Source organism: Taeniopygia guttata, chromosome 6, assembly GCF_048771995.1.
Source record: "Taeniopygia guttata chromosome 6, bTaeGut7.mat, whole genome shotgun sequence".
In the NCBI taxonomy this organism is placed as follows: domain Eukaryota; kingdom Metazoa; phylum Chordata; class Aves; order Passeriformes; family Estrildidae; genus Taeniopygia; species Taeniopygia guttata.
In genome coordinates, this window is record NC_133031.1 from 8,497,117 (window position 1) to 8,517,651 (window position 20,535).

The 20,535-nt window shown below is 42.0% G+C and overlaps 1 protein-coding gene across 46 annotated transcripts in view; it reads left to right on the forward strand.

Moving 5' to 3' along the window:
• Positions 1-20,535, forward strand: part of ANK3 (ankyrin 3) — a 335,104-nt gene that overhangs the window by 259,441 nt on the left and 55,128 nt on the right. For 15 of the 46 annotated variants that reach the window (XM_072930939.1, XM_072930940.1, XM_072930944.1 and 12 more), the window contains 6 exons: positions 4,192-4,315; positions 7,262-7,364; positions 12,504-12,610; positions 16,618-16,650; positions 19,452-19,676; positions 20,390-20,488. In XM_072930939.1, coding sequence (XP_072787040.1) covers positions 4,192-4,315; positions 7,262-7,364; positions 12,504-12,610; positions 16,618-16,650; positions 19,452-19,676; positions 20,390-20,488 — 691 coding nt within the window. Of the gene's footprint in view, positions 1-2,325; positions 2,804-4,191; positions 4,316-7,261; positions 7,365-12,503; positions 12,611-16,617; positions 16,651-19,451; positions 19,677-20,389; positions 20,489-20,535 lie in introns of those variants that run through there. The other 31 variants (XM_072930957.1, XM_041716971.2, XM_072930928.1 and 28 more) reach the window with 7 other exon arrangements.

A 20,535-nucleotide genomic window follows, 5' to 3' on the forward strand; every position in this document is an offset into this window, starting at 1 on the left:
CAACCGTGGTAAAGCTCAACTCCAGTTGTCTGCAGGAGGCCTGGAAGGAATCCCCTCCTCTGGAGCCATTCTCATCCTCTCAGCATCCCTCTGGATAGCTGCAGGAGCTTTAATCTGGTGCAGGGAGCTGGAGTCCGTCACTGCGGCCCTCCCTGAGGCTGCTGCTGCTGTCCCAGAGGGGAAGGGACAGCAAGCCATGGGAGCTGATACAGAGGAGAGAGACTGTGAGCAGTAAAAGGCAAAAAAAAGAATGTAATCCATAAAGCAAAAAAAACAGTTATTCTTGAACTTTTTTTTTTTTTTTTTTTTTTAATTTGGCCTTCAGTAGATAACAAACTTTTGGATGCAAACCAGGACACAGTTTTAAACCCATTTAATGGAAATGCCCACCTCAGTAAGAATAAGTATCTTGCTAATCGATCCCTGGAAGATTAGACAGATGTCCTAACTGAACATGAATGCACACTGCCTGATCCCTGAGTAGGTGCTAAGATACAACAGTTTAAGTGCATTTAAGACAGGTCAAAACATCACCATGCATGTTATTGGTCATCTTGGAAGGGGTTGATTTTATTATATTTTAAGCTCAGTTTTCAGAGTTTCTTTGGCTCCATAAAATTTCACAGGTTCATAAAAGTTTTAGTGGTTTGGTATTGGCTTTTGTCCGTATTTTGTGAAACCAAAATCTTGGCTACAACCTAAAACATCCTGCTTTTCCCTGTGGCTCTACCTTTTCTGTCATCAAGACAGCTCTAGACAGGCCAGATGAAGGAGTGGCAAAATCCTCAGGTATCTTTAGCAAAGCCAAATGACAAATGCTCATCTGGATCCCAGCCTATGATTAAATTTTGTCTGGGACTTTTCCCAAGCCACATGATGCCTTCTCTCCTGCTGCCAGAGAGCCTGTATTTCTCACTGGCCTCTAAAAAGAACACCTACCCTGTGCTCCTGCGATTCCCAGCTGTAGGAGGCATGCTAGGGGACCAGAAAAACAGGGAAAACTTGGGATGAGAAAGATGATAAGAGGTAAGAAAATTATTCTTGGGGAGAAAAGACTAGAAACAGTAGAACCTTCTATCCCAGAAAATAAAACAAATTATGTGAGGGGTAGGCTGGAACATACAATGGGTGGCAAAGTGAGCAGCAGTGCTTGCTGCTCTCCAGAACTCTAAAAATATGTGGGCATCAGTGAAACCAGCAAGAGTCAGATACAGCTTGTAAGGGCTGCTCCTCCTGCATGACTTTTATGACTCTTTGCACGAGTCCTTGGTGTGGGGAGCATAACAAATTTACACAAGTTCAAAGTATAACTGAAAAAATTTCAAAAGAGAAAACCAAAACCTGTTCATGACTATACAAACCTCTTTCAGGTTTAGAAAACGTGCTCAAGTCAGTGCCAGCTAGAAAAATGTCCTGGAGTACTTCTGCTGGTCCATGTTCCCATAGTCTCCTGTGAAATGTGGCTAGGGTGCACTAGAACTGATGGGCCCTTGTGTGACCTACTGCCCCTGGTTTTCCCTGGACTTTGAGCCCTTTCCTCTACTTGTGATAGCTGTGTTTACCCACTTTTAGCAGGGACACCACCTTTCTTCAACATGTAGCCTATTAGGAAGGGAAGGATGGCAAAGACAGCAACGCAGTGCAGCATCTGTTGGTGTTTTTTCATTGGTGCCTCATTGTTGGGCATTTCTCTCTTGTTTGAGTTCAGTTTGGTCTTCGGTCTTCCCTGGGACCCTCTCTGCAGGAATTCCGTGTGCTGTGAGCAAACACTGCTCACTGTTACCTGAAGCACAGAGGATTAGGCTGCAGCACCTAATTAAACAGAGTGGGATTGCTGAAACGTGCACCACCCATTTTGCTCCAGCCTCCCACGATCACAAAACAATGTCTGGAATTCTTTGAAATCACCACTCCTAGATGCAGCTTTTCCTTTGATGAGAGCATTTCATCAGAGTAATCCTGCCCCGGCTGGATTAGCTGCAGAGCAGGATAACATCTAATGAATTTTACAGCTCGACTGAATGGGGTTTGGTTGTGTTTTTTTTTTTTTTTTTTTTTTTTTGTCTTTCTCCTTGCTTTTGACAAACGATGCTCTTAAAGAAAATGCCGCCTCTGCTCCTTAGGGTGGCGAAGGCGTTGCAAGGGCAGAAGTTTCCAAATTTAGCGGCTCAGTTGGTAGTTGCTGGAAGTTTCCCGGGTCTCTCGCCCCCCGGCTTGGGTCCGGTTTCCTCGGTGGCCAGCAGCCCCCACCCCGGGCAGGGGCAGTGCCGAGGGCGGCTCCGGGGCCGGGGGCGGGCGGAGGCAGCGCCTGCCCCGCAGCCCCGCGCAGCCCCGGCATCGAGTTACAGAAAAACTACACCCTCGCAGCACCCCTATTTACATACAAATAACTGGAGTGCCTGCATTTATGTCACCATTCAAGAGGCTTGCCAAGGGAGTCCGTAATCCAATCAGCAGAAGCTTTAAAGGGATGTCTGCAGAGTGATTAAAAAGGGATTTTTAGTTTTTTTTTTTTAACTTACTACTTTTCGTTTTGTTTCATATGTGCAAAGAACTTTAATCTGAGTTGAGAGGACAAAGATGCACATGTCTTAAAGTACATACGAAGAGATCAAGATGTTAAGAAGATCTCAGTTGTTGTGTGGAAAGCGAATATGACCCACAGGGATTAGTTTGCTTGTGCTGGTTTGGAGATTAAGTCTAAATCACTGCTTAAGGACTAATAGGACTAATAGGAATTCTTGGAAACACCAGGGGAAAAAAACCTTATAGACCAGGCTGGTGAAAATGGCTTTCCAAAACAGTAAGACTATTTAAAGTTTCACTTGATGTATGATGTTTCTGTTTCGGGTTTTCGAATGCTTTCTGGTGTATTGTGAACAGTTTAGCTTTTTAACTGCTGCTTAAAATACTGGTTGTTTCTGGGCTGGAGGAGAAAGTTGGTCTGTTTGTTTGCCGTTTGCAAAGCAGTAGCTGAAGGGGTATTTTTAGACTTGATTGTTAGTTTAAAACCAGAGCTCGCCTGTGGTTTCCTGAGTTTAGTGAATGGAAACTAGTCTAAACTCCTGAATGAAAGCGGGAAACGGGAGTCTGGGCTTGGGAGTCACTTACCTTCGGGAACGCGCTGTTGTTAAACTTCTCTGTTGTGCAGTTTAAACCTAGCACACCTAAAAGGCGCTCACAACAAAGGAGGAGAGTGAATATCGGCAAGCCATGAGTTTACAGGGAGCGCTCTCCGCTCCGTGCTGCGGAGGGAGCGGGGCGGGGGGCGGGGGGGACCCAACAACCACAAAAGGCATCTTTGGGGCTTGCTCTGTCAGTGCAGGAATGTAGGTTTGCATGATGTAATGGCATGCAAATGCTCCCCGCGGGCAGCTGCTCCGTTAACCCTTTGTGGCGCCTGCCCGCCTCTCCAACATCTGAGTTTCCTTGCTGTTGGGTTTTTTTGGATAAAGCAGCTAAGGATGGATGTCCTTCTGTGCGGGTGCCCGGGGTCCCGGCGGGCCCGGCTTTGTTCCGCACCGCGGGGATGGGGCAGCGCTTACCTTGGGGAGTCAGCCTGGCACTGCGGAGCGCTTCCTTAAAAACAAATAAATTAAAAAAAACCCTTTAAAATTCCCGTCTTAATTCAAACTTCCAAAAGGTACTGAGAAATACCCAAAGTGGACGGCGGGCCTCTTCCTTCCCTCCTCAGCCTCCATTCAAACTTGCTGCACTTTTCAGGGCTGGTGGGCAAACAATCTGTCTCTCGCAGCCAGGGGTTGGTTTGGTTTTGTGGATTGGTTTGTTGTTTTGTTGGCTTTTTTTCCCCCCTCACAGGGAACGATCCAACTTTGTCAGCTCGGAGGATTTTTCCATAAGGAAAGCAAAAGTGAGCGCAATGATGCAAAGTACAGAGGAACTCTTTAGCTTGCTGAGACGATTGGGCAAAAGTCATCCCTCGTATAACTTTATTGGGTTTACGTCAAGGTGGAATTTTGCTTCTTTCATTTGTCCCCCAATAAAATTATTTTCTCAGGCACATTCAGAGGGTGGATAATTAACATCCAACGTGGAAAGAGCCTTAGGGAAAGTGGGGGTGACTGGATTGATTCCTTATTGGCGAGCAGGGAAGGGCGTTATGACTTACTAAGCGCACAAACATCTGCCCTACGTGTAGCTCTGATTCCAGCCTGGCTTTTGTACCGGCAGGTGAGGATGCAATGACGGGCGATACAGACAAATACCTCGGACCCCAGGATCTGAAAGAGCTGGGAGATGATTCTCTGCCTGCTGAAGGATACATGGGCTTCAGCCTGGGAGCGCGCTCCGCCAGGTACTGTATTTGCTGTTTCTCATGTTCGTGTGTCACCACAGGAACAAGTTTTCTCAAACCAAGCGTGCTCTTCCACACAGCACTGGAGTCTGTTTTGAAGTGAAGTAGAGGGGGTGTACTTCCTTTGAAGCATATGTTCATTGCAGTTTTATTTCATGTTCTTTATTCATGTTGGCTTCTTATGGCAATGATGCACAAACCTTAACTATTCACTTTTTCTGGTCTCTGCTCGTGATCTGAACATCTCCAAGGTACCTCTTTGCTAGCAGTCTGCAGCTGCTCTAGAAACCAATCTAGAGCAGCCAGCAAAGCCTGGTTGCTTTTGACTACTGCTGGTCAGACTGATGCTCACAATAGAGGGCTCCTTAATGGCTGTGTTTTGCTGAAGAATGTAAATGCCAGAAAAACTGAATGACAAATCATTTTGCTATCTGGTGCTTTTATTTCTTTAAAGGTGCTAGTGAGTAATCCAATTGAGAAAGACAACATTTAAAAAAATGCTCCTCCCCTCTAAAAAAAAAAAAAAAAAAAAAAAAAAAAGGCAGGTTCCCCTAAATTTGTTGCAGGATTAATTTTGACAGGGAATGGATTACGTGTTACGAAAAACAGGCCAAAGTTTCTGTGAGTCTGATAAAACGTTGTAAAATTAATATGTTGTCTGACTAATGTTAATTTCAATGCAGGTATTTCCAGATCATTTTAGATTTTATTTTTGATTGTTGCTAAAGCCTTCATTGTATGTTGCTCAAAACAGTTAAAACTGTGTGAGCAGAGATTGCTTCCATAGTTGTGGACTTGCAGTGTAGTTACTGACAGTTGAATTGTACTGAAGCTAATAATTAAACCTCATAAGCTGGAGCCCTGAGGGCTTTTTCCTATGCTGTAGTTTAAAGATCTGTTTTAAAAAGTGAGTTCATTGTCTAACAGCAAATGGCAACTCCCATAAGGTAAAGCTTAGATGCCTACCCCTCAGTCTTGTTTCTTATGGCCACATTAGAAATGCAAGCATGCAGTGGAAATTTGCTCTTTAGTAGTCCCCAGCCATGTTGTGCTTGATTTACAATTTTTAGGGAAGTTAATAAGTGTTTGAGATAATACATTCATGAGAAATGCCAAGATGCTTTAAATAGTCCATTAGCCAGAAAATCAGCAAATTAGATCTGAAGGCAGAATCTCATGTCATCATAACATGAATGAACAAAGTTGACGTGCTGCTTTCCAATCTGTTGTGAGCAGGGTGATCACACAGCCCTGTCACTGTGGTCAGGGCTGGAGCAAGGCAGTGGGGATGCAGAGGGAACATGTTCTTTGTGCAGAGCCCCACACTGATTTACCTGACACGTTTCACTCCTTACAGCTCTCTTCTTGCACAGAGTGCTCCCTGTGCAGGTGGGAGAGCAGATTCCACAGTCACCATCTGTTAGGGAGAGCTGAGGTTCAACCCCATGTTATCTTTTCTTTGAGAGGAATCTAATATTCCCATGCTTCTGGTTTTAGCAGTGCCATTACTATTTGTTGCTGCGTAGCTCATTTTTTACGTTGCCCATGTTATGCTCAGAGGAGACAAATACAGTGGATTTTTTTCTGTGAAGTATTTAATTTAGCCAAAAAAGTATTCTGTGGATGTATCTTACTGCTGATTCTGAGTGTAACATTAAGAAATGAACACATTAAATATATAAGCCATCCAGCCATAACATCTTGCTTTTCCTGTCTGATTCTTTGCTTTCTATTTCTCCTGTTTCTTTTCCAATGTAAATTGCTTTAGTCCAAAAGTCAGGTAAGAAGGCATGGCATCGTGTGTTACATCTCTCTCATCTTTCTGCTGCTGCCATTGCTCATCTTCATTTTATTTAGTAGTTTATTTAGTATAAAAGTGACATGCTTTTATTTTGGGGAGCAGGGGGTTTACCCTTAGAGAATATCCCACTGTTATAACAAATATAACTTAAATTCTTTATGCCCTTTATCATGTAAAAGTCTGCTTAACATATGCCTACAGTGTGTAATTAAGATCCCAGTTCTGCTTCCAGCACAAGAAGGAACGCGTGCTAAGGGATTAGAGAAATTCAATTAGCAACTACTAAATGCATGAAACACATTGTAGAGTTCTGAGTGTGAAAAGTGTTGCTAGTTCAAAAGTGTAATATGTTGGTGGATGTTGCTTTGTATTAATTCACGTTTTTTTACTACTTTATTTTTTGTCACGTAGCAAGCATGTCTAGGCCTGCAGCATGTTTTTAGCACATACCATAATGTACCTTCCAGGGTTAAATGTAAAACACTCCCACGTTGGTTTAATTGCAACACGTTAAGAGTGATCATAGTTATTTCTAAATAGTTTAACATGCACAAAATAATTCCCAAAACATCAGAATCTGTACTTAGTTGTCATTAAGCAAATTTATTTCTCCTTTCATTTCCAACTTATTATCCTTTCCTTTCTAACTCTAGGGATAACTACGGTGTTTGTAACAATGTCAGAAGTGGTTCAGCCACAAAGAGAATGACATCACATGAAACTTGCTCTTAGTTAAACCTGCTTCAGCAACCTGAGCTGTGTGGGCAGGCACTGTGACCTACCCACAGCTCCCCTGGGACCTGCCCTTGTGGGTCGCCTTCAGGATTAGGGCATGGAGATATTTATCAAAGTTCATCTAAATACTTGAATACACTTTTCCAGATTTATTCTAAAGCCACAACATTACTGCCAAAGCAGTAAGCATCTGCTGAGATTTTGCTTATGCATATTGTAGGGAAGGGAATATTTAACTATAGTCAAATACTTTTTATTCCATTTTCCTCCTTGTATTTATTTCACATATGATGTATATTTTGGCATTTTGTGCTATCCCTGGAAGTTGCATGTATTAATTTTTTTTATTTTTATTTTCTGTTCATCTCATTGTCACCCGCACTTTCTATGATAAATGGTAAATACAACAGCCTCCGCTCCTTCAGTTCGGATAGGTCCTACACGCTGAACAGGAGCTCCTATGCCCGGGACAGCATGATGATTGAGGAGCTGCTGGTGCCAGCAAAGGATCAGGTATGTGCTGTGCCTGTGCCACCAGGTAGCTGTGCTTCCCATTTGCAGGGCATGGCAGTGTGGAGGCCTCAGCTGTGCTTCCAGAGACTCTGCCTGCTCCCCTCGCTGGGAAAGGAAGGAGCTGTGAACAAGAGATGGTGGGGTTACCGTTTTCTGGGTTTGATCCTGCAAGGGGCAGGTGGTGGGGTCCCAACCCAAAAGAGTCTTTAAAGGACCAGTTAGGACTCTGAGTGTGGGGTTGGTTATTGGCCGAGGTCAGTGGGTGCTCCTGCGGGGCTCCTGTTACTCTGTGTGTCTTCAGAGTGCTTTGATAAGCTGGGAGCAACGAGTTTTGCACTAAGCAACCTTTGTACTGCACAGACTGGGAATTACTTTGCCTGTTCTGTCCACATGGAGGGGACTCCAGCTGCTGTCCTTGTTTTTTCACTCTTGGGAAGAATTTGGCCTTGTAAAGATTAAACTATTATAGACTCTCTAGTTTATATATCTTCCAAACACTTGTGCAATGAGTAACGCAACAAAAGCAGCATCTTTTGACCTGATTATAGCGTGACAACGTCTTTACAAAAGCTGGGGATGATTGAGTACAGTATGCTTTGTTTGTGAGTTTGTTTGTGAATTTATCAAGAGTTTCTAGATGCACAGAAGTCAAAGACCTGCTAGGAAGCTGGACAAAAATTCTCATAAAAATCCTTACTTGGAAAGGACTGTGGAGTGGAACTGGTTTTTATGTCCTGGAAAAGCATAAGGTGGATTGTAATGAAACAGAGCTTTTCTGCTGCTGTTTCCACATAGCATTCCTGCTCTGGGGGGTTATTGATCTCAGAGGATATTTTCATGGGGGAAAGGGTCCACAGAGCAGGACTTGTACATTTTTAACCTTAATTGTATTAGTCTGTAAATTCTATTGTAGGATAAGCCATCCAGTTTTACTATGGCTTTTACACACAGTTCTGGTAGTATTATGAGAATGGCAGACATTGGATTCTGTTTAGCAACAGAATGTTTATTAAACCTCCAATAACCTTAATTTGCAACAGCCATCTAAGGAGAGTTTCCAAAGCTTGCATAGCAGTGATTTTGTGGTTTTGTTTGGTTTGAAGTCATAAAACAAAATCTGCAACTACTGGCATTGGAAATTCTATGTCAGGGCTGAGCACCTAAAGCTGCTTTGATGCCTTCCAATACTAAGACTTCATTAAGCATTTTTGATACGATGTAAATTTCAGAGACGTGGGAGACTCTTCAGTCTGAGAATATATTTCATAATTTTATGATTCTGGCTATGTTCGTGATTCCCATTAAAGTAGATGGCATGGATTGAGCAGCTAGGGTGCCAATAACAAGGCTTAAAACCAGCTCTATGCTTGACAACTCTCAAAGAATGTGGTACTGGGAAAAAATATCAATCCTGTCTTGAGAGGTTAGTAAAGCCACGATTCTGTGCAAAAGAAATATGAAAACAACAAACTATCTTCATGAGTAAGGGAGACCAGCTGAACCTCCATGTCCTGACAAAAATATATCCATCCTCTGTAATTCCTGTGGTTTTCTGCCCAGCCCAGCCCTAGCTTTTGGCTGAAACAGGAGAAGTGCACTTGGAAGACGGAGAATATCTTTGCCCCTCTTTCTCATCCCTCTGTACATTAATGGGCTCCTAGATAATCTCTGCTATGGCAGTAGAAAGCAGGGGGGAAAAAGCACTATTGCGTTCCACCAATGAGATTCACAGGATCTTTGTAGTTTGAAGCCAATATTCTGAAAGTCTGTCTGGGTACTGAGAGGAGTTGAGGCTATTTTGGGAATCACACTACTTTGAAACAGAGTGATCCATTGCCTGCTTGTGTATGCCATTTCCTCTCCTTTTGTACAGCTCAGAACCTGTCTGGAGTCAATTATTGGGAATTAATTTTATGACAAACATCAGTATGTTAAAGAGTAAGGAACATTTGCCTACCTCTTGGTCTAGTTAAGATAGCAGTTCCCATCACCTCTCTCCAGGATCCCTGGTAGACTTGGGAGACTGGAAGGAGTCAAATGAGGAAGATTTGAAACCATTCTTTACCGAACCTCACTGCCAGCATAACACATGGAATGTTAGAGAAGAGTTTCTAATAATTCTTTAGAAGTCATTATATTCTCCATTGTTTGCATTTGGTGTTTTATTGCTGACCCTGTTCACAGGGACTCTGAATCCAGCCCACACTGCTCCTTATAACCTGGCTGGAGCAAAGTTAAAAGTTCTGTGTTCTGGCGTGTTACCTTGGATGCAGCAACTCAGACTAAATCCAAATGACTTCTCCATGGAATAATTTACATCAACCTCTGAATTTAATCAGCCAAAGGCAGGATGACTTGGGCTGTCCATTAAATAGCAGCTTGCTGAATCACTTCAGTCTGGATAAATTCATCTGGGAGGAAGCATAAATTTTTCTGTTTGCTGAACTTTGATATTACACAGCCTGGATATTCAGTTATGCAACCAGCAGGATCCTTGCCAGCAGAACACTCAGTATTTTTATACACACATTTGCATCTGAGGTTGCCACACCCTTCAGCAATGCATTTTTAATCTCCCCCAGTCCAGGGAGAGATCACTGGGACCTGACCAAACGTAGAATGGATCCTGTGATTTAATGTCACTGGCAATGTACTATCTTTTTTTTTTTTTTTTTGAGTGCATGGAAAATCCAGCACCTCAACAGGCTGAAAAAATGAGATTCACATATTTGTGCTCTGTGTAAGATGAGTGTGTCCAGCTATCAGCTTTTCCTACTCTCTTTCTCCACCAAATTATTAGCTGCAGACTTAGGGCTTTTGCTTGCTCTACATATGTCCAAAAGATCTGTTTGACTGCCCTTGGTCAGAAAGGAATGCTTTAAAAAAACCCAGTCACCTGGAGTGCAGACCATGTCTCAGGACATGGAGCCGGACTGAGGAACCCACCTGGGTGTGTAGGCAAACCTAGAGCACATCCATGGGTGCCAGAGCACCTCTGTCTAGCACAGATTATTTTGGAGTGATGGTATTTCCTTGGAATTTATATGGCTCTGTGTTTAGTTTTCTATATCCCTCTGCTAAGGGAGCATAAGCTCTGTTACAGGGACCCTGACCCCACGTTTATTTGTTGATGTGTGTCCTGGTGCATGTCTGGGCCTCGGTGCAGTGACTATACAGTTTAGAAGGCCTTTCAGGGACAAACACCAAATTGTATTGTTCCTTTTAGCCCACTTCTTGTGGTTTTTTTGCTTTGTCCTATGTTTGATGATAAAGTTTATCACCGATCAAAATAATATATTTATTTTTGTTTAACTACATTTTTACAATGCCTGAGACAACCTGTCTGAATCTTACACTGTTTGGTATCAAAAGTAATAATGTGCTCAGTGTGAGCTCTTACAAATCATTTGGAATAGCAGAAATCCCCAGTGATGGCTTTCCTGCCTAAACCACAGGCTCTCCAAGAAATGTTGGAGAATCCCTAGTATCTTATTGGAAAGACTAAGAAAACTGTCTTCATTAAACTAAATTATGACACATATTTCAAATGGCACTAATTAAGTCCACTTGGGATGCTTAATTGTCATTGTTTTGACAGCATTCATTTTACCTTTTATGTCTGATGGTGTATTTTGCTGTTTAGCATATGCAAGTTTTCCCTCTGTTGTTGAACTGTCAGGTCTCAAGTACATCTGTTACAGCACAAATTTTAACAAAAGATCCTTCACTGAAGTGTTGAACCAGGGAAAGGAGGAGGCACCAAGCCAGGAGTGACAGAGCAGAGCTGCACTCTGCAGGGGTTTCTGTTGAAGGGCAGTAAATTACAGTGTCAATAGTTTTTGGAAGGAAACCTGGGATCCTCATTTATAATGAAAGAAATGCCTAAAGAGTGCAGTTTTTTGGAAACCCCAGAGTGATGGGAGTGTTGCACATTCCGGCCGGCAACACAACAACTCTCTGCCTGCTTATCTTGTGGAAGCTTCTCAAGAGAAGTACTTTTGTGTGTTTATGACTGAATTTGCCAGATTTACTTCTCATGCTGATATTTCTATTCAAAATAATTAATTTCCACTACCAGCATGTGTCAACATATTAAAAAAACCTAGGTGGAAATAATAAGATTTTAGAAGCATGCGCTTGGCTCTGGTTTGACTTGAACTCACTGAATTTGATTTGAAAACAGCCCATGAGGTTTCAGTCCAAACAGGCTGCTCTCTCTAGCTGCATTTGCCTCTAAGCAGCAAACAACCTACTTAGAGGAAACACTGACATTTTTAACACCATCTTGGGTGAAGACTGTGTGTTGCTTTTTGACTTACTTTTATTGATGTAATTTATGACGGTGCTTCTTAAATTGGGGAGATGCTTTCATATCACCCTGGAAATAGGGGGAAACAGTATTTGAAATTTAGTCTGTTTCATTTCCCAAGACTAGAGAAACAAAGGAAAACAAGTATTTTTCTGGAGTAGCTTTGCTGCCCAGTAGGAGGATTTGTAGTGTGAGGGGTGTTGTGGGGCACAGGGTGTGTGAATGTCCATGTGCGTGGGCAGCAGGAGAAACAAGTCACACCTCAGAGCCTGTCCCGGGGGGAGTTAATTATAGCCTCACAGGGTTAAAGCTATTTCTGTCCAGATGAGTAGGGGCAGTGGCACTCCACAAAACAGTGCCCGTGTTGGTTGTGTAAAACCAACCTCCTCCTGCGTTCACAGCCTCAGTGAAACTCCCAGGGAAGTTATTCCCAGGTTCTGCTCGAATAAGGATCTATCCAATGGCATCCTCTGAGCAGTGGTGTTACACTGCCTGTCTGCATGGTGTGTGACTGCAGTACAAATGGTAATATTTTTTTTTTCACTTTTTAACCTGGCACATTAAAGTAAGTAAAGACTGGGGAGAGACATTCTTGAAACAGAAGGAAGTGCAAAAAGTGGGCAAAAAGAATGCTTGAAGAGACAAGAGTTTGTGTGTATATTTCATATTTCCGTTACAGGATGTCCAGTAATTTAACCCTGGAGCTGTCAGCACTGTTAAATGGAAAGGACTAGATCTAAATTTAATATAATTTTGTTAACAAGCTTGTATTTAAGACAAGTGTTTCTAATGTTAATTTTAATTTTCAATTTATCTGTTTTGTTTTGAAGCACCTGACGTTTCAAAGGGAGTTTGATTCTGATTCTCTCAGGCACTATAGCTGGGCTGCAGACACCTTGGACAATGTTAACCTTGTTTCGAGTCCCATCCATTCTGGGTAGGTCACTTAACAGTTTTCCTTTATCTTTAGATGTGGAACTGTATTGTTAGGTGCAGAATACAGCCTGCTCTAATGGCTGATAACGTGTCTGTTCCTGCTCCACTTGAAGCCAGTGGCAAAATTCACACTGACTTCAAGGAGGGTGCTTAATAACAGGAGTCAGTCTAAATTCTTGAATATCAAACCAAAAACTCATTTCTGTATTTAATTTTCTGAATGGCTGAACACTGTAATCCTGCAGGCTTCTCTTTAAGAGTCCTGTTTTGCTTTTTCATTTGCTTATGCTTTGTTTTAAGTGTCATAAATTATTTTGTTTGCATTGTGTTAAATTATTTGGAATATGAAATCTGAGATAGAATGTTTTGCTTTCTGTTCTTTCATGAAGGAAAAAATGAGGGGCTTTAATTTGGTCTCTTATTTTATTTATACTTCAAGCTCCTGCCTCGTCTCAATATCTGTAGTTTGATTTTAGTGGTGCTATTTGTTTACTTATGAGTCATCACTGTAATTTAGGTGCTTCTTGACAGTGCCACACAGATTTGATTTAAATGCAGTAGTAGTGATGTCTGAATGCATATTGTAAAAATTTGCAAATGAATGTGTAAGTAATCTTTGCATATTATTAGATTGTCTAGTGTAAATATTTGTTGTTTAGTTTTTGAGGTCAGGGCATAAAATCTCATATCCGCTTTAATTTACTTCCCCATTTTGTGACTAATTACATTCCTGTCATAAAAATGAGTGTGGCACATACCAAAATATTTCATTTCCAATGCAGCAAGCCCCACAAATCTAAAGCCACAGTCCCACAATGCACATCTGCATCTGCTGAACAGATCTGTACAACAGTGGATTTTTAGGTCCCAAGCTGATAAAACAATGCACATGGCCAGTACTAGCATTAAAATGTCGAGAATTGCGGTGTGAAAAGCTGAAGATTGTTTGTTATCATGGAATGGTGCACTGGCAAATGACCTCAGAGAGCTGGTAGCCCAACCCTTTCCTTTGCTGTAGGATAAAATGTAGCCAAGCCATTCCTGAAAGATATCTAATGTCCTAATAATCACTAAAAATAAGAGATTATATAGGCCCCAAGCTTCAGGAGTCCACTATCTTTTGTTGTACTATTTCTTCCCCTAATGCTTAACATTTCATTGCTGCAGGCTTCTGTTTCTTACCCATAGTGGATATCCACTGTCATATCCATAGTGGGCATGGAGAACAGTATCTTACTGGTCTCTTAATTGTTTTCTGTGTCTGAAGACATGTAATCCTGCCTTTTAGACTGAAATGTCCCAGACCCTCCTAGGTGCTGCTTTCCCCATGCCAGCACATCCCTGCTGCTCTGCCCCAGCTCTCCCCTCTTTGATTGTAAGCCAGGATTTCCACTTCCTTGGTCTGACACGTAGCACAGTTAAGCAGTCCCACAATAAGAGTTATCCTTTTGGTAATTTCACTTTCTATTAGTGACTGTGATCTGCTAGAATTTCTCATCTCTCTCTTGAAATCTTGAAGTTTGGTTAATTTTTACTGGTGTTGTGTTTAAGTGCTTGGTTTCCCCCTCTGTTTGCATTTGTCTCTATGGTATTTCAGTTTGCTGGTTCTAGCTCCTTTTTCCCATTTATTAGCAAGAGAGCTTTTAATTCTGATCCTATTTTCCAAAGACACTTCAGACCTTTTTTCTGTGCTGAAATTGAGAAGACATTTAGCCTACTGCCTGTGCCAGGACAGTACAGTGAAATATGCCCTTGAAGTTCTCTTTCAGTGTAACAGGAAAGCACTGATGGTATCTCTTTTGAGGTAACTTCTCAGGTGATCCTGCACTTACCTTATCTGTACTCTACCTCCATTGCTGAGGTACCCAGGCAGTACTTCCACACATCAAAGAAGGAATTCAAATTCATTTGGAATTAATTGCTCTTGCCACTTATATTTTCAGTTTGTTTTTATTTTGAGACTAGTGGTAGGAAAGGTGCAATATCTTGACTAATTACCTTGATTCTTTAGGCCCTTATAGAGTGATTATTAAATAATTTATTCCTGAATATTTCCTGGTAATTTGGGTTAGACTGATTAATCTAAAATTTTCTGGTTTCTTTTCATCCTGATAGAAGATAGAACTGATGTTTTCATTATGCCAGTCCTCTGGGACAATACTTGCCTGCCCTTAGGTCTTCAGCCTGTCCACCAGTGGTTCCAGCCCTCCAAAACATAGATTCTGTGGACAAGGGGGCTTTCACATAAGATCTGCTGTTCCCTTGGTACATGGGCTGTCTCAAATGCAGAGGTGGTCTAAGCTGCTGCCCAGAGGGGAGCAAACCATGGGGCTGGGTGGCAGGGAGAGGACAGATATCCTCCAAACAGGTATATTTCTCCAGATGGGCATAAACCAAAATATTCTCCAGACATACAGGGCTTTTCAGACCCATTACATTTCTTATTTGACATAGAAAATCCATCAGAAGTGATGCTCTGAGGATTCTGTTCCTTTGTCAGGAAAAAAACCCAAATCTCACTTGTTGCTTATTTACTTTTCAGTTGTGTCCCCATACTATAATATACTGTTTGATTCTCCTGGTTATCTTCACCTAGAGGCAATCAACAGATGTTCCCTTCTAATCTTCCAGACCTCAGCCCATCTGATATGCAGAGGACCATGACTTTTCACATCTCCTCTGCCAGTTTTTCCTAAACAGCAAATCCTTTTCTGCTTGTTTGGGGTGCTTCATCCCTGTCTTTGTCCCCAGTTCTGTCTGTGGCCAGGGCTGTCAGCCCTGGTGTGTGGTGGCCCTGTGGCCAGGCTCTGAGCCCACTGCTCTTGGCCATCTCCAGCATCCCAGGGCTCCCCCATGTGCCATGCCAGGAGCACCACTGCTGCCTCGGGACCCTCTTTCCCACTGTCAGGAGAAAGCATAAATGCTTGCTCTTATTTCCTAACCCAGGCAGAAGGGGAATTCTGGGAGCAGGATGTGGAGATCCAGCAGTGTATCAGTGAAAGGGGAAGAAAGTAAAAATTCTTGGCAGTGATTTCAACTCTTCTGGTTTTTCCTTTTTTCAAGCCAAGAGAATGTTTTATGTTTTTCTTCTTGAGTTCAGATAAGTTGTTTTGCCAGCATATGTTTTGAACAGGGTCCATTGTAAGCAGTACACTGAAATACATCATGAATCTTGAGGCCTCTGGAAGGGTAGAGACCCTCACCAAAATGACCTTCAGCTGTCAGATGTGAACTTACTCCTGCAGCTTTCCCAAAGTAATATGTGGGTGTTCTCTCTTTGTGTTGCCTTTAACTCCTTCATTTTCCTAGCTGAAAGAAAGAAATAAGTGTGCCACACTGCCTTCCAATATTGAAAAGCTCAGAAATACTGGATCCAGTCTTGCAAAGTGGAATAAATCAGATTCTTTATAGTTAACTGTATTTTAAATTATATTAACTATATGTAGTTTAAATGATATGAACTGTATATAATTTACTCCAACCTGCTGTGCACACAGAACTTGTTTTTGGCAGCAGTGCCATGGATGGCATGGACTGATACTCCTTTCAAGCATCCTGCCACATATATGTTTATACATTATGCTTTGGAAAATAAACTCTTGCTCTAGAAAAATAAACTCTGCTCTAGAAAAGTGCAAGAACTGGTTTTCCATGGCACACTGGAGCATGTATTTGGAATTCAATGAAGAAGTTGTGTTGCAATAAATTCACTGCCAACTAAGTAAGCAGCAAATGCTTTTCTCCTTGTGCTTCTGCATTTTCCAGAGAACTTAGAGAGTTGTGCCTCCCTTTCAGATTTTTTTTCCATGTGTAGCATATTTTATATGACATATGTCACAATATGTGAAGCAAAAGCCAAATAATTTCTAAAGCTGGCCTTCAAACATGTTGCTTTTGTTGTTTTTCTAATTGTTACTTTTTCTTTGCACTTATTATTGATATTTTCTGTTGCTTGCCTCTAATTATCTTACATTAATTTTCCCATTTGCTTTCCAAATTATTTTGCAGCTATTCCTCTCCACTCCCCCAGTATGATTCAAGGTGATAACTCAGTGCTTTCTGTGAATCCTCATTTTATTTTGTTTTTTAAACTTTTTTTTCCCACAGAGTGTGTGTAGATGTTTGTAGTGCATCCAACCACATCCTCATCCCTTCCATGTATCCAAGTAGAAACACTCATTAGCCTTTAGCATTGTGTTTTAGAGGTCATACTGTAGTTTCCATTGTTAGTGCAACATTAATTTAGGTAAGCATCGGCTACTAATGTTTTTAGCTAGAAAGTGCATGAAATACTGTTTGGAATTGTTGTTATTGTTTTACACGGTAAGTTACTAATCAGAAAATTAAACAAGGAAATAATTCATTAATAAGCTGCTGACAGTGATTGCCATTCTCTGGGAGCAATATGCACCAAGGTTGTGCTGCAGGTTTTGTCTACACTGGGGGCTGCAGTGTGGCGCAGACACCAAAGCTGGAAGGGGCTGGTTCCTGCCCTGGGGCACAGGCTCATGCCAAGGGTTATTCACCCTTGCTGTGAGCAGTGCAAAGCTCCTGGTTGCTGAGGCTGGACTGACCTTAAAATCTACAGCCTAAACATCCCTGGTAACTCAGGGACTGATTTTTGTAGGTACTTAGTTTTAACTTCTATTGATTTTTATTTTTTTTTTTTAATTATGAATTTAAGACAGTTGATTTAGGTGCCTAGAGATTTTTGGCAATTCATTCTTACATGCTTTCTATCATTTAAATAGCTTGGGTACGGAAGACAGCATCTTATTTGAGTGTAAGTTTTGGCATTTTTGCACTAGATGAAAGCCTCCTTTCCATTATTAATTCTGAGGTGGCTTAACAAGCCAGTAACCATGTACATAATGGGCAGCTCTCCAAAACATTGCTTTGTGCTGGGCCATCAGGCCAAGCCCAGCCTTGCCAAGCTCCCCAGGAGGCTCCTCCATGGTGCTCTGACCAGCTGTGCCTCCCTGGAGCTGCTGCAGCTTCAGCCCTGGGGATGCTCCAGCCAGGAATCCCTCCACCCTGCAAACTTCCAGTCTGAGAGGGCCCCAGGGCCAGCTAAGCATCATAAATACTAAGATTATAGTTGCTATTTATAGAGTATATAATTTAAAGATTGAGCATACTGGTTCTGACACAGGTCTAATGTTTATGGAAAGCGTTTGGTTAGCCAAGATCCTGTCCTGCTGAAACAATTCCTTTTTGTGAGGAGCTGGGATACCCTAGTGGCAACATTTGGATTTGTTGGCGTGTACAGTGCATTTATCTAGGAGAGAAGCATGGAACGTGGATACAGTTTTTCTGTATGAAAACTACTGTGAAATATCATGCCTCCGCTTTGTAAAGTGTCTGGCGCATGAGAAATTGTAAATTTGGGCTAGGGTCATCTCAGAAAGCCATTTTACCTCCCCATCTTTAGTGATGGATTTTAATTTGAAGAAAGGCAATGTAGCAACTTCTTGATCTGGAACTCAGCTGGACAACATTTCATTTCCATATTTCTATATTTATAGCTTGTGTCCCTACTCACTTCCCTCCTGCACACCACTAAATACCAAATGTTGATTTCTCTCCTGCTTTTGTGCAGATTTTTCCCACCCATGTTGGCCAGACTTCTGAATGCAGTTTCTCTGCAGGCCTGGCCAGTGCCTGTCAGTGCTGCTGTTGATATCCTGCTGGTCTCAAAGCAAATGGAACTGTGTTGCACAAATTCCCAGTCCTATTTCAGAGCACTTGGGGGCTTTTTTCCAAGAGCCATCTCAATCCCCTGGAGACTCTTAGTTCACTTTTCTGTCAGGAGCCAGGAAATTGAATTGATTCACCTGTTAGTCACATGAAGGTTTAGTTCTTAAAAGCTGGAAATTTTGGCAACAGCCTTGAAAATAGTGAAGCCACATGACAGATGTGTCAGCTATGTCAGTGTCTGTCATACAGAAGGAACAAACAAAATATGTACTGGCTTCAAGACTGAGCTGGTAACTTGTGTCCCTCTTGGTACCAGCCTGTTATTGCATCTTCTACCTGAAGCTATTCTAATATGAATTGTTAATTTTAATTATTCCCATGCTAATAGGAAGGATTTTATTAAAAAATACACCACTCATCATTTACAAATATAATTTCTTACCCCCTTATGAAAAAATGGAAAGTTATGCATTGGAATGACACTAGCAAGTGATATTTTTCTTTAATGTCTCTTTTTTTTTGCTAATGAATCTAATCTTCAAAGAGAAGTAATGGCATGATTTCCTCCAGGGAGCCAACAGCCTAAAGGAAGTTATGTACTTGGTAGTCATCACTTACCTTCCCCATCAGCGGAAGCCCATAGCAGCCTGGTCTCTCACCCATCTTGCTGGCATTTGCTCTGGCATCCATCAAGAGTAGTTGCAAATGAGGCAGAGGGAAGGTTTTGGAGAATGAGGTTCCTAAAATAATAAGCATTTTTGATTCTCCTTTTTCTACACTGTCTGGTTGCTTTATGCATGTGAGGCTAATTACTTTCATTTGTGGACAATAGAGCTAACAGCAACAAAGGGATGTTTTAAAATGCTAACAAACCACTACTAATACACTACTTGTGTACACTCTTAATCCAAATTGCTCAGTAGAACATGGTCATTTCACCATGATGTTACTAGAGCTTTAGTAATTCCTGCTTTTGATAACCAGTAGTTGACATGCAAGTACAAATTTTAAAAGGATCTTTATGTTCTTTTTAGTTTAGCTGAGATCGGGATGACTTTTCTAATGTTTTGAAGTCTGTGTCTGCTGATGTTTTGCTGATCTTGTTTCAAGACGACTTTCACTGAAGTTTTTTCTTTTTTATGCAGTTTCCTGGTGAGTTTTATGGTGGATGCACGCGGGGGTTCCATGCGGGGCAGTCGGCACCATGGCATGAGGATCATCATCCCGCCACGGAAGTGCACGGCGCCCACCCGCATCACCTGCCGCCTGGTCAAGAGGCACAAACTGGCCAGCCCACCACCCATGGTTGAAGGAGAAGGATTGGCAAGTCGCCTTGTAGAAATGGGGCCAGCAGGGGCACAGTTTTTAGGGTGAGTTGTTCTGTGAGTTTAATTGTTTATGCTCATGTCGCACCTTTCGTTCGCTTTATCCTGTGGATCCAGGTAGTTAAACATTAACTCATCTGAGCTTGTAGCACAGGCTACTTAACTTAAAGCATTAAAAAATGCCAACCTGCCATTCTTTCGGTAAAGAACCCTTGCATTTTAGGGAGAGTTTTGCCTCTTTGTTGACTGCAGGATGGAGGTGAAGGTAAGGAAAGCCAGGTCCCATCCCCATCTAGTCATGCAGCCCTGCTTTGGGAGTCAGGAGGTGTCACACACTGAAAACCCAGAGCAGGTTTTGACCCTCCTGCTTGTAGAGTATTTAGAGAAACAGCACTATCACAAAGAATTGTCTAGAGACACCCACAGGGACACAGAAACTGAGCTCTGTTCCCAGCATGTGCACGGCTCCCTCTGGAGTTGCTGGGAGCTGCCTGTCTCCATCTTGTGGAGCCAAACCACTTGGAGCACCTGCTGTGGAGTGGTGGTACAAGTAGTACCAATGACAGGAACTGACTGTTTTTAAAGCTTAAAATAGGGGAAACAATCCACTATGATGTGGCCTTTTTTTTTCCTAATTATAAATTTTGTTCATTACCGTGAGTGGCACCCTGGTATAAACTGCTGGTTCTGTCGGGAATGACAGCTTGTTCCTAATTTCCCCTTCTCGTTTCTCTTCCTGCTGCATGGATGTTATTCAGTAAACTGCATCTTCCTAAAAGTCCTCCCCCTCTAAATGAGGGTGAGAGCATGGTTAGCCGAATCCTGCAGCTTGGTCCACAAGGAACAAAATTTATTGGGTAGGATATGTACGGAAAAGATACAGAATGTCTACAGTTTTTCTTTT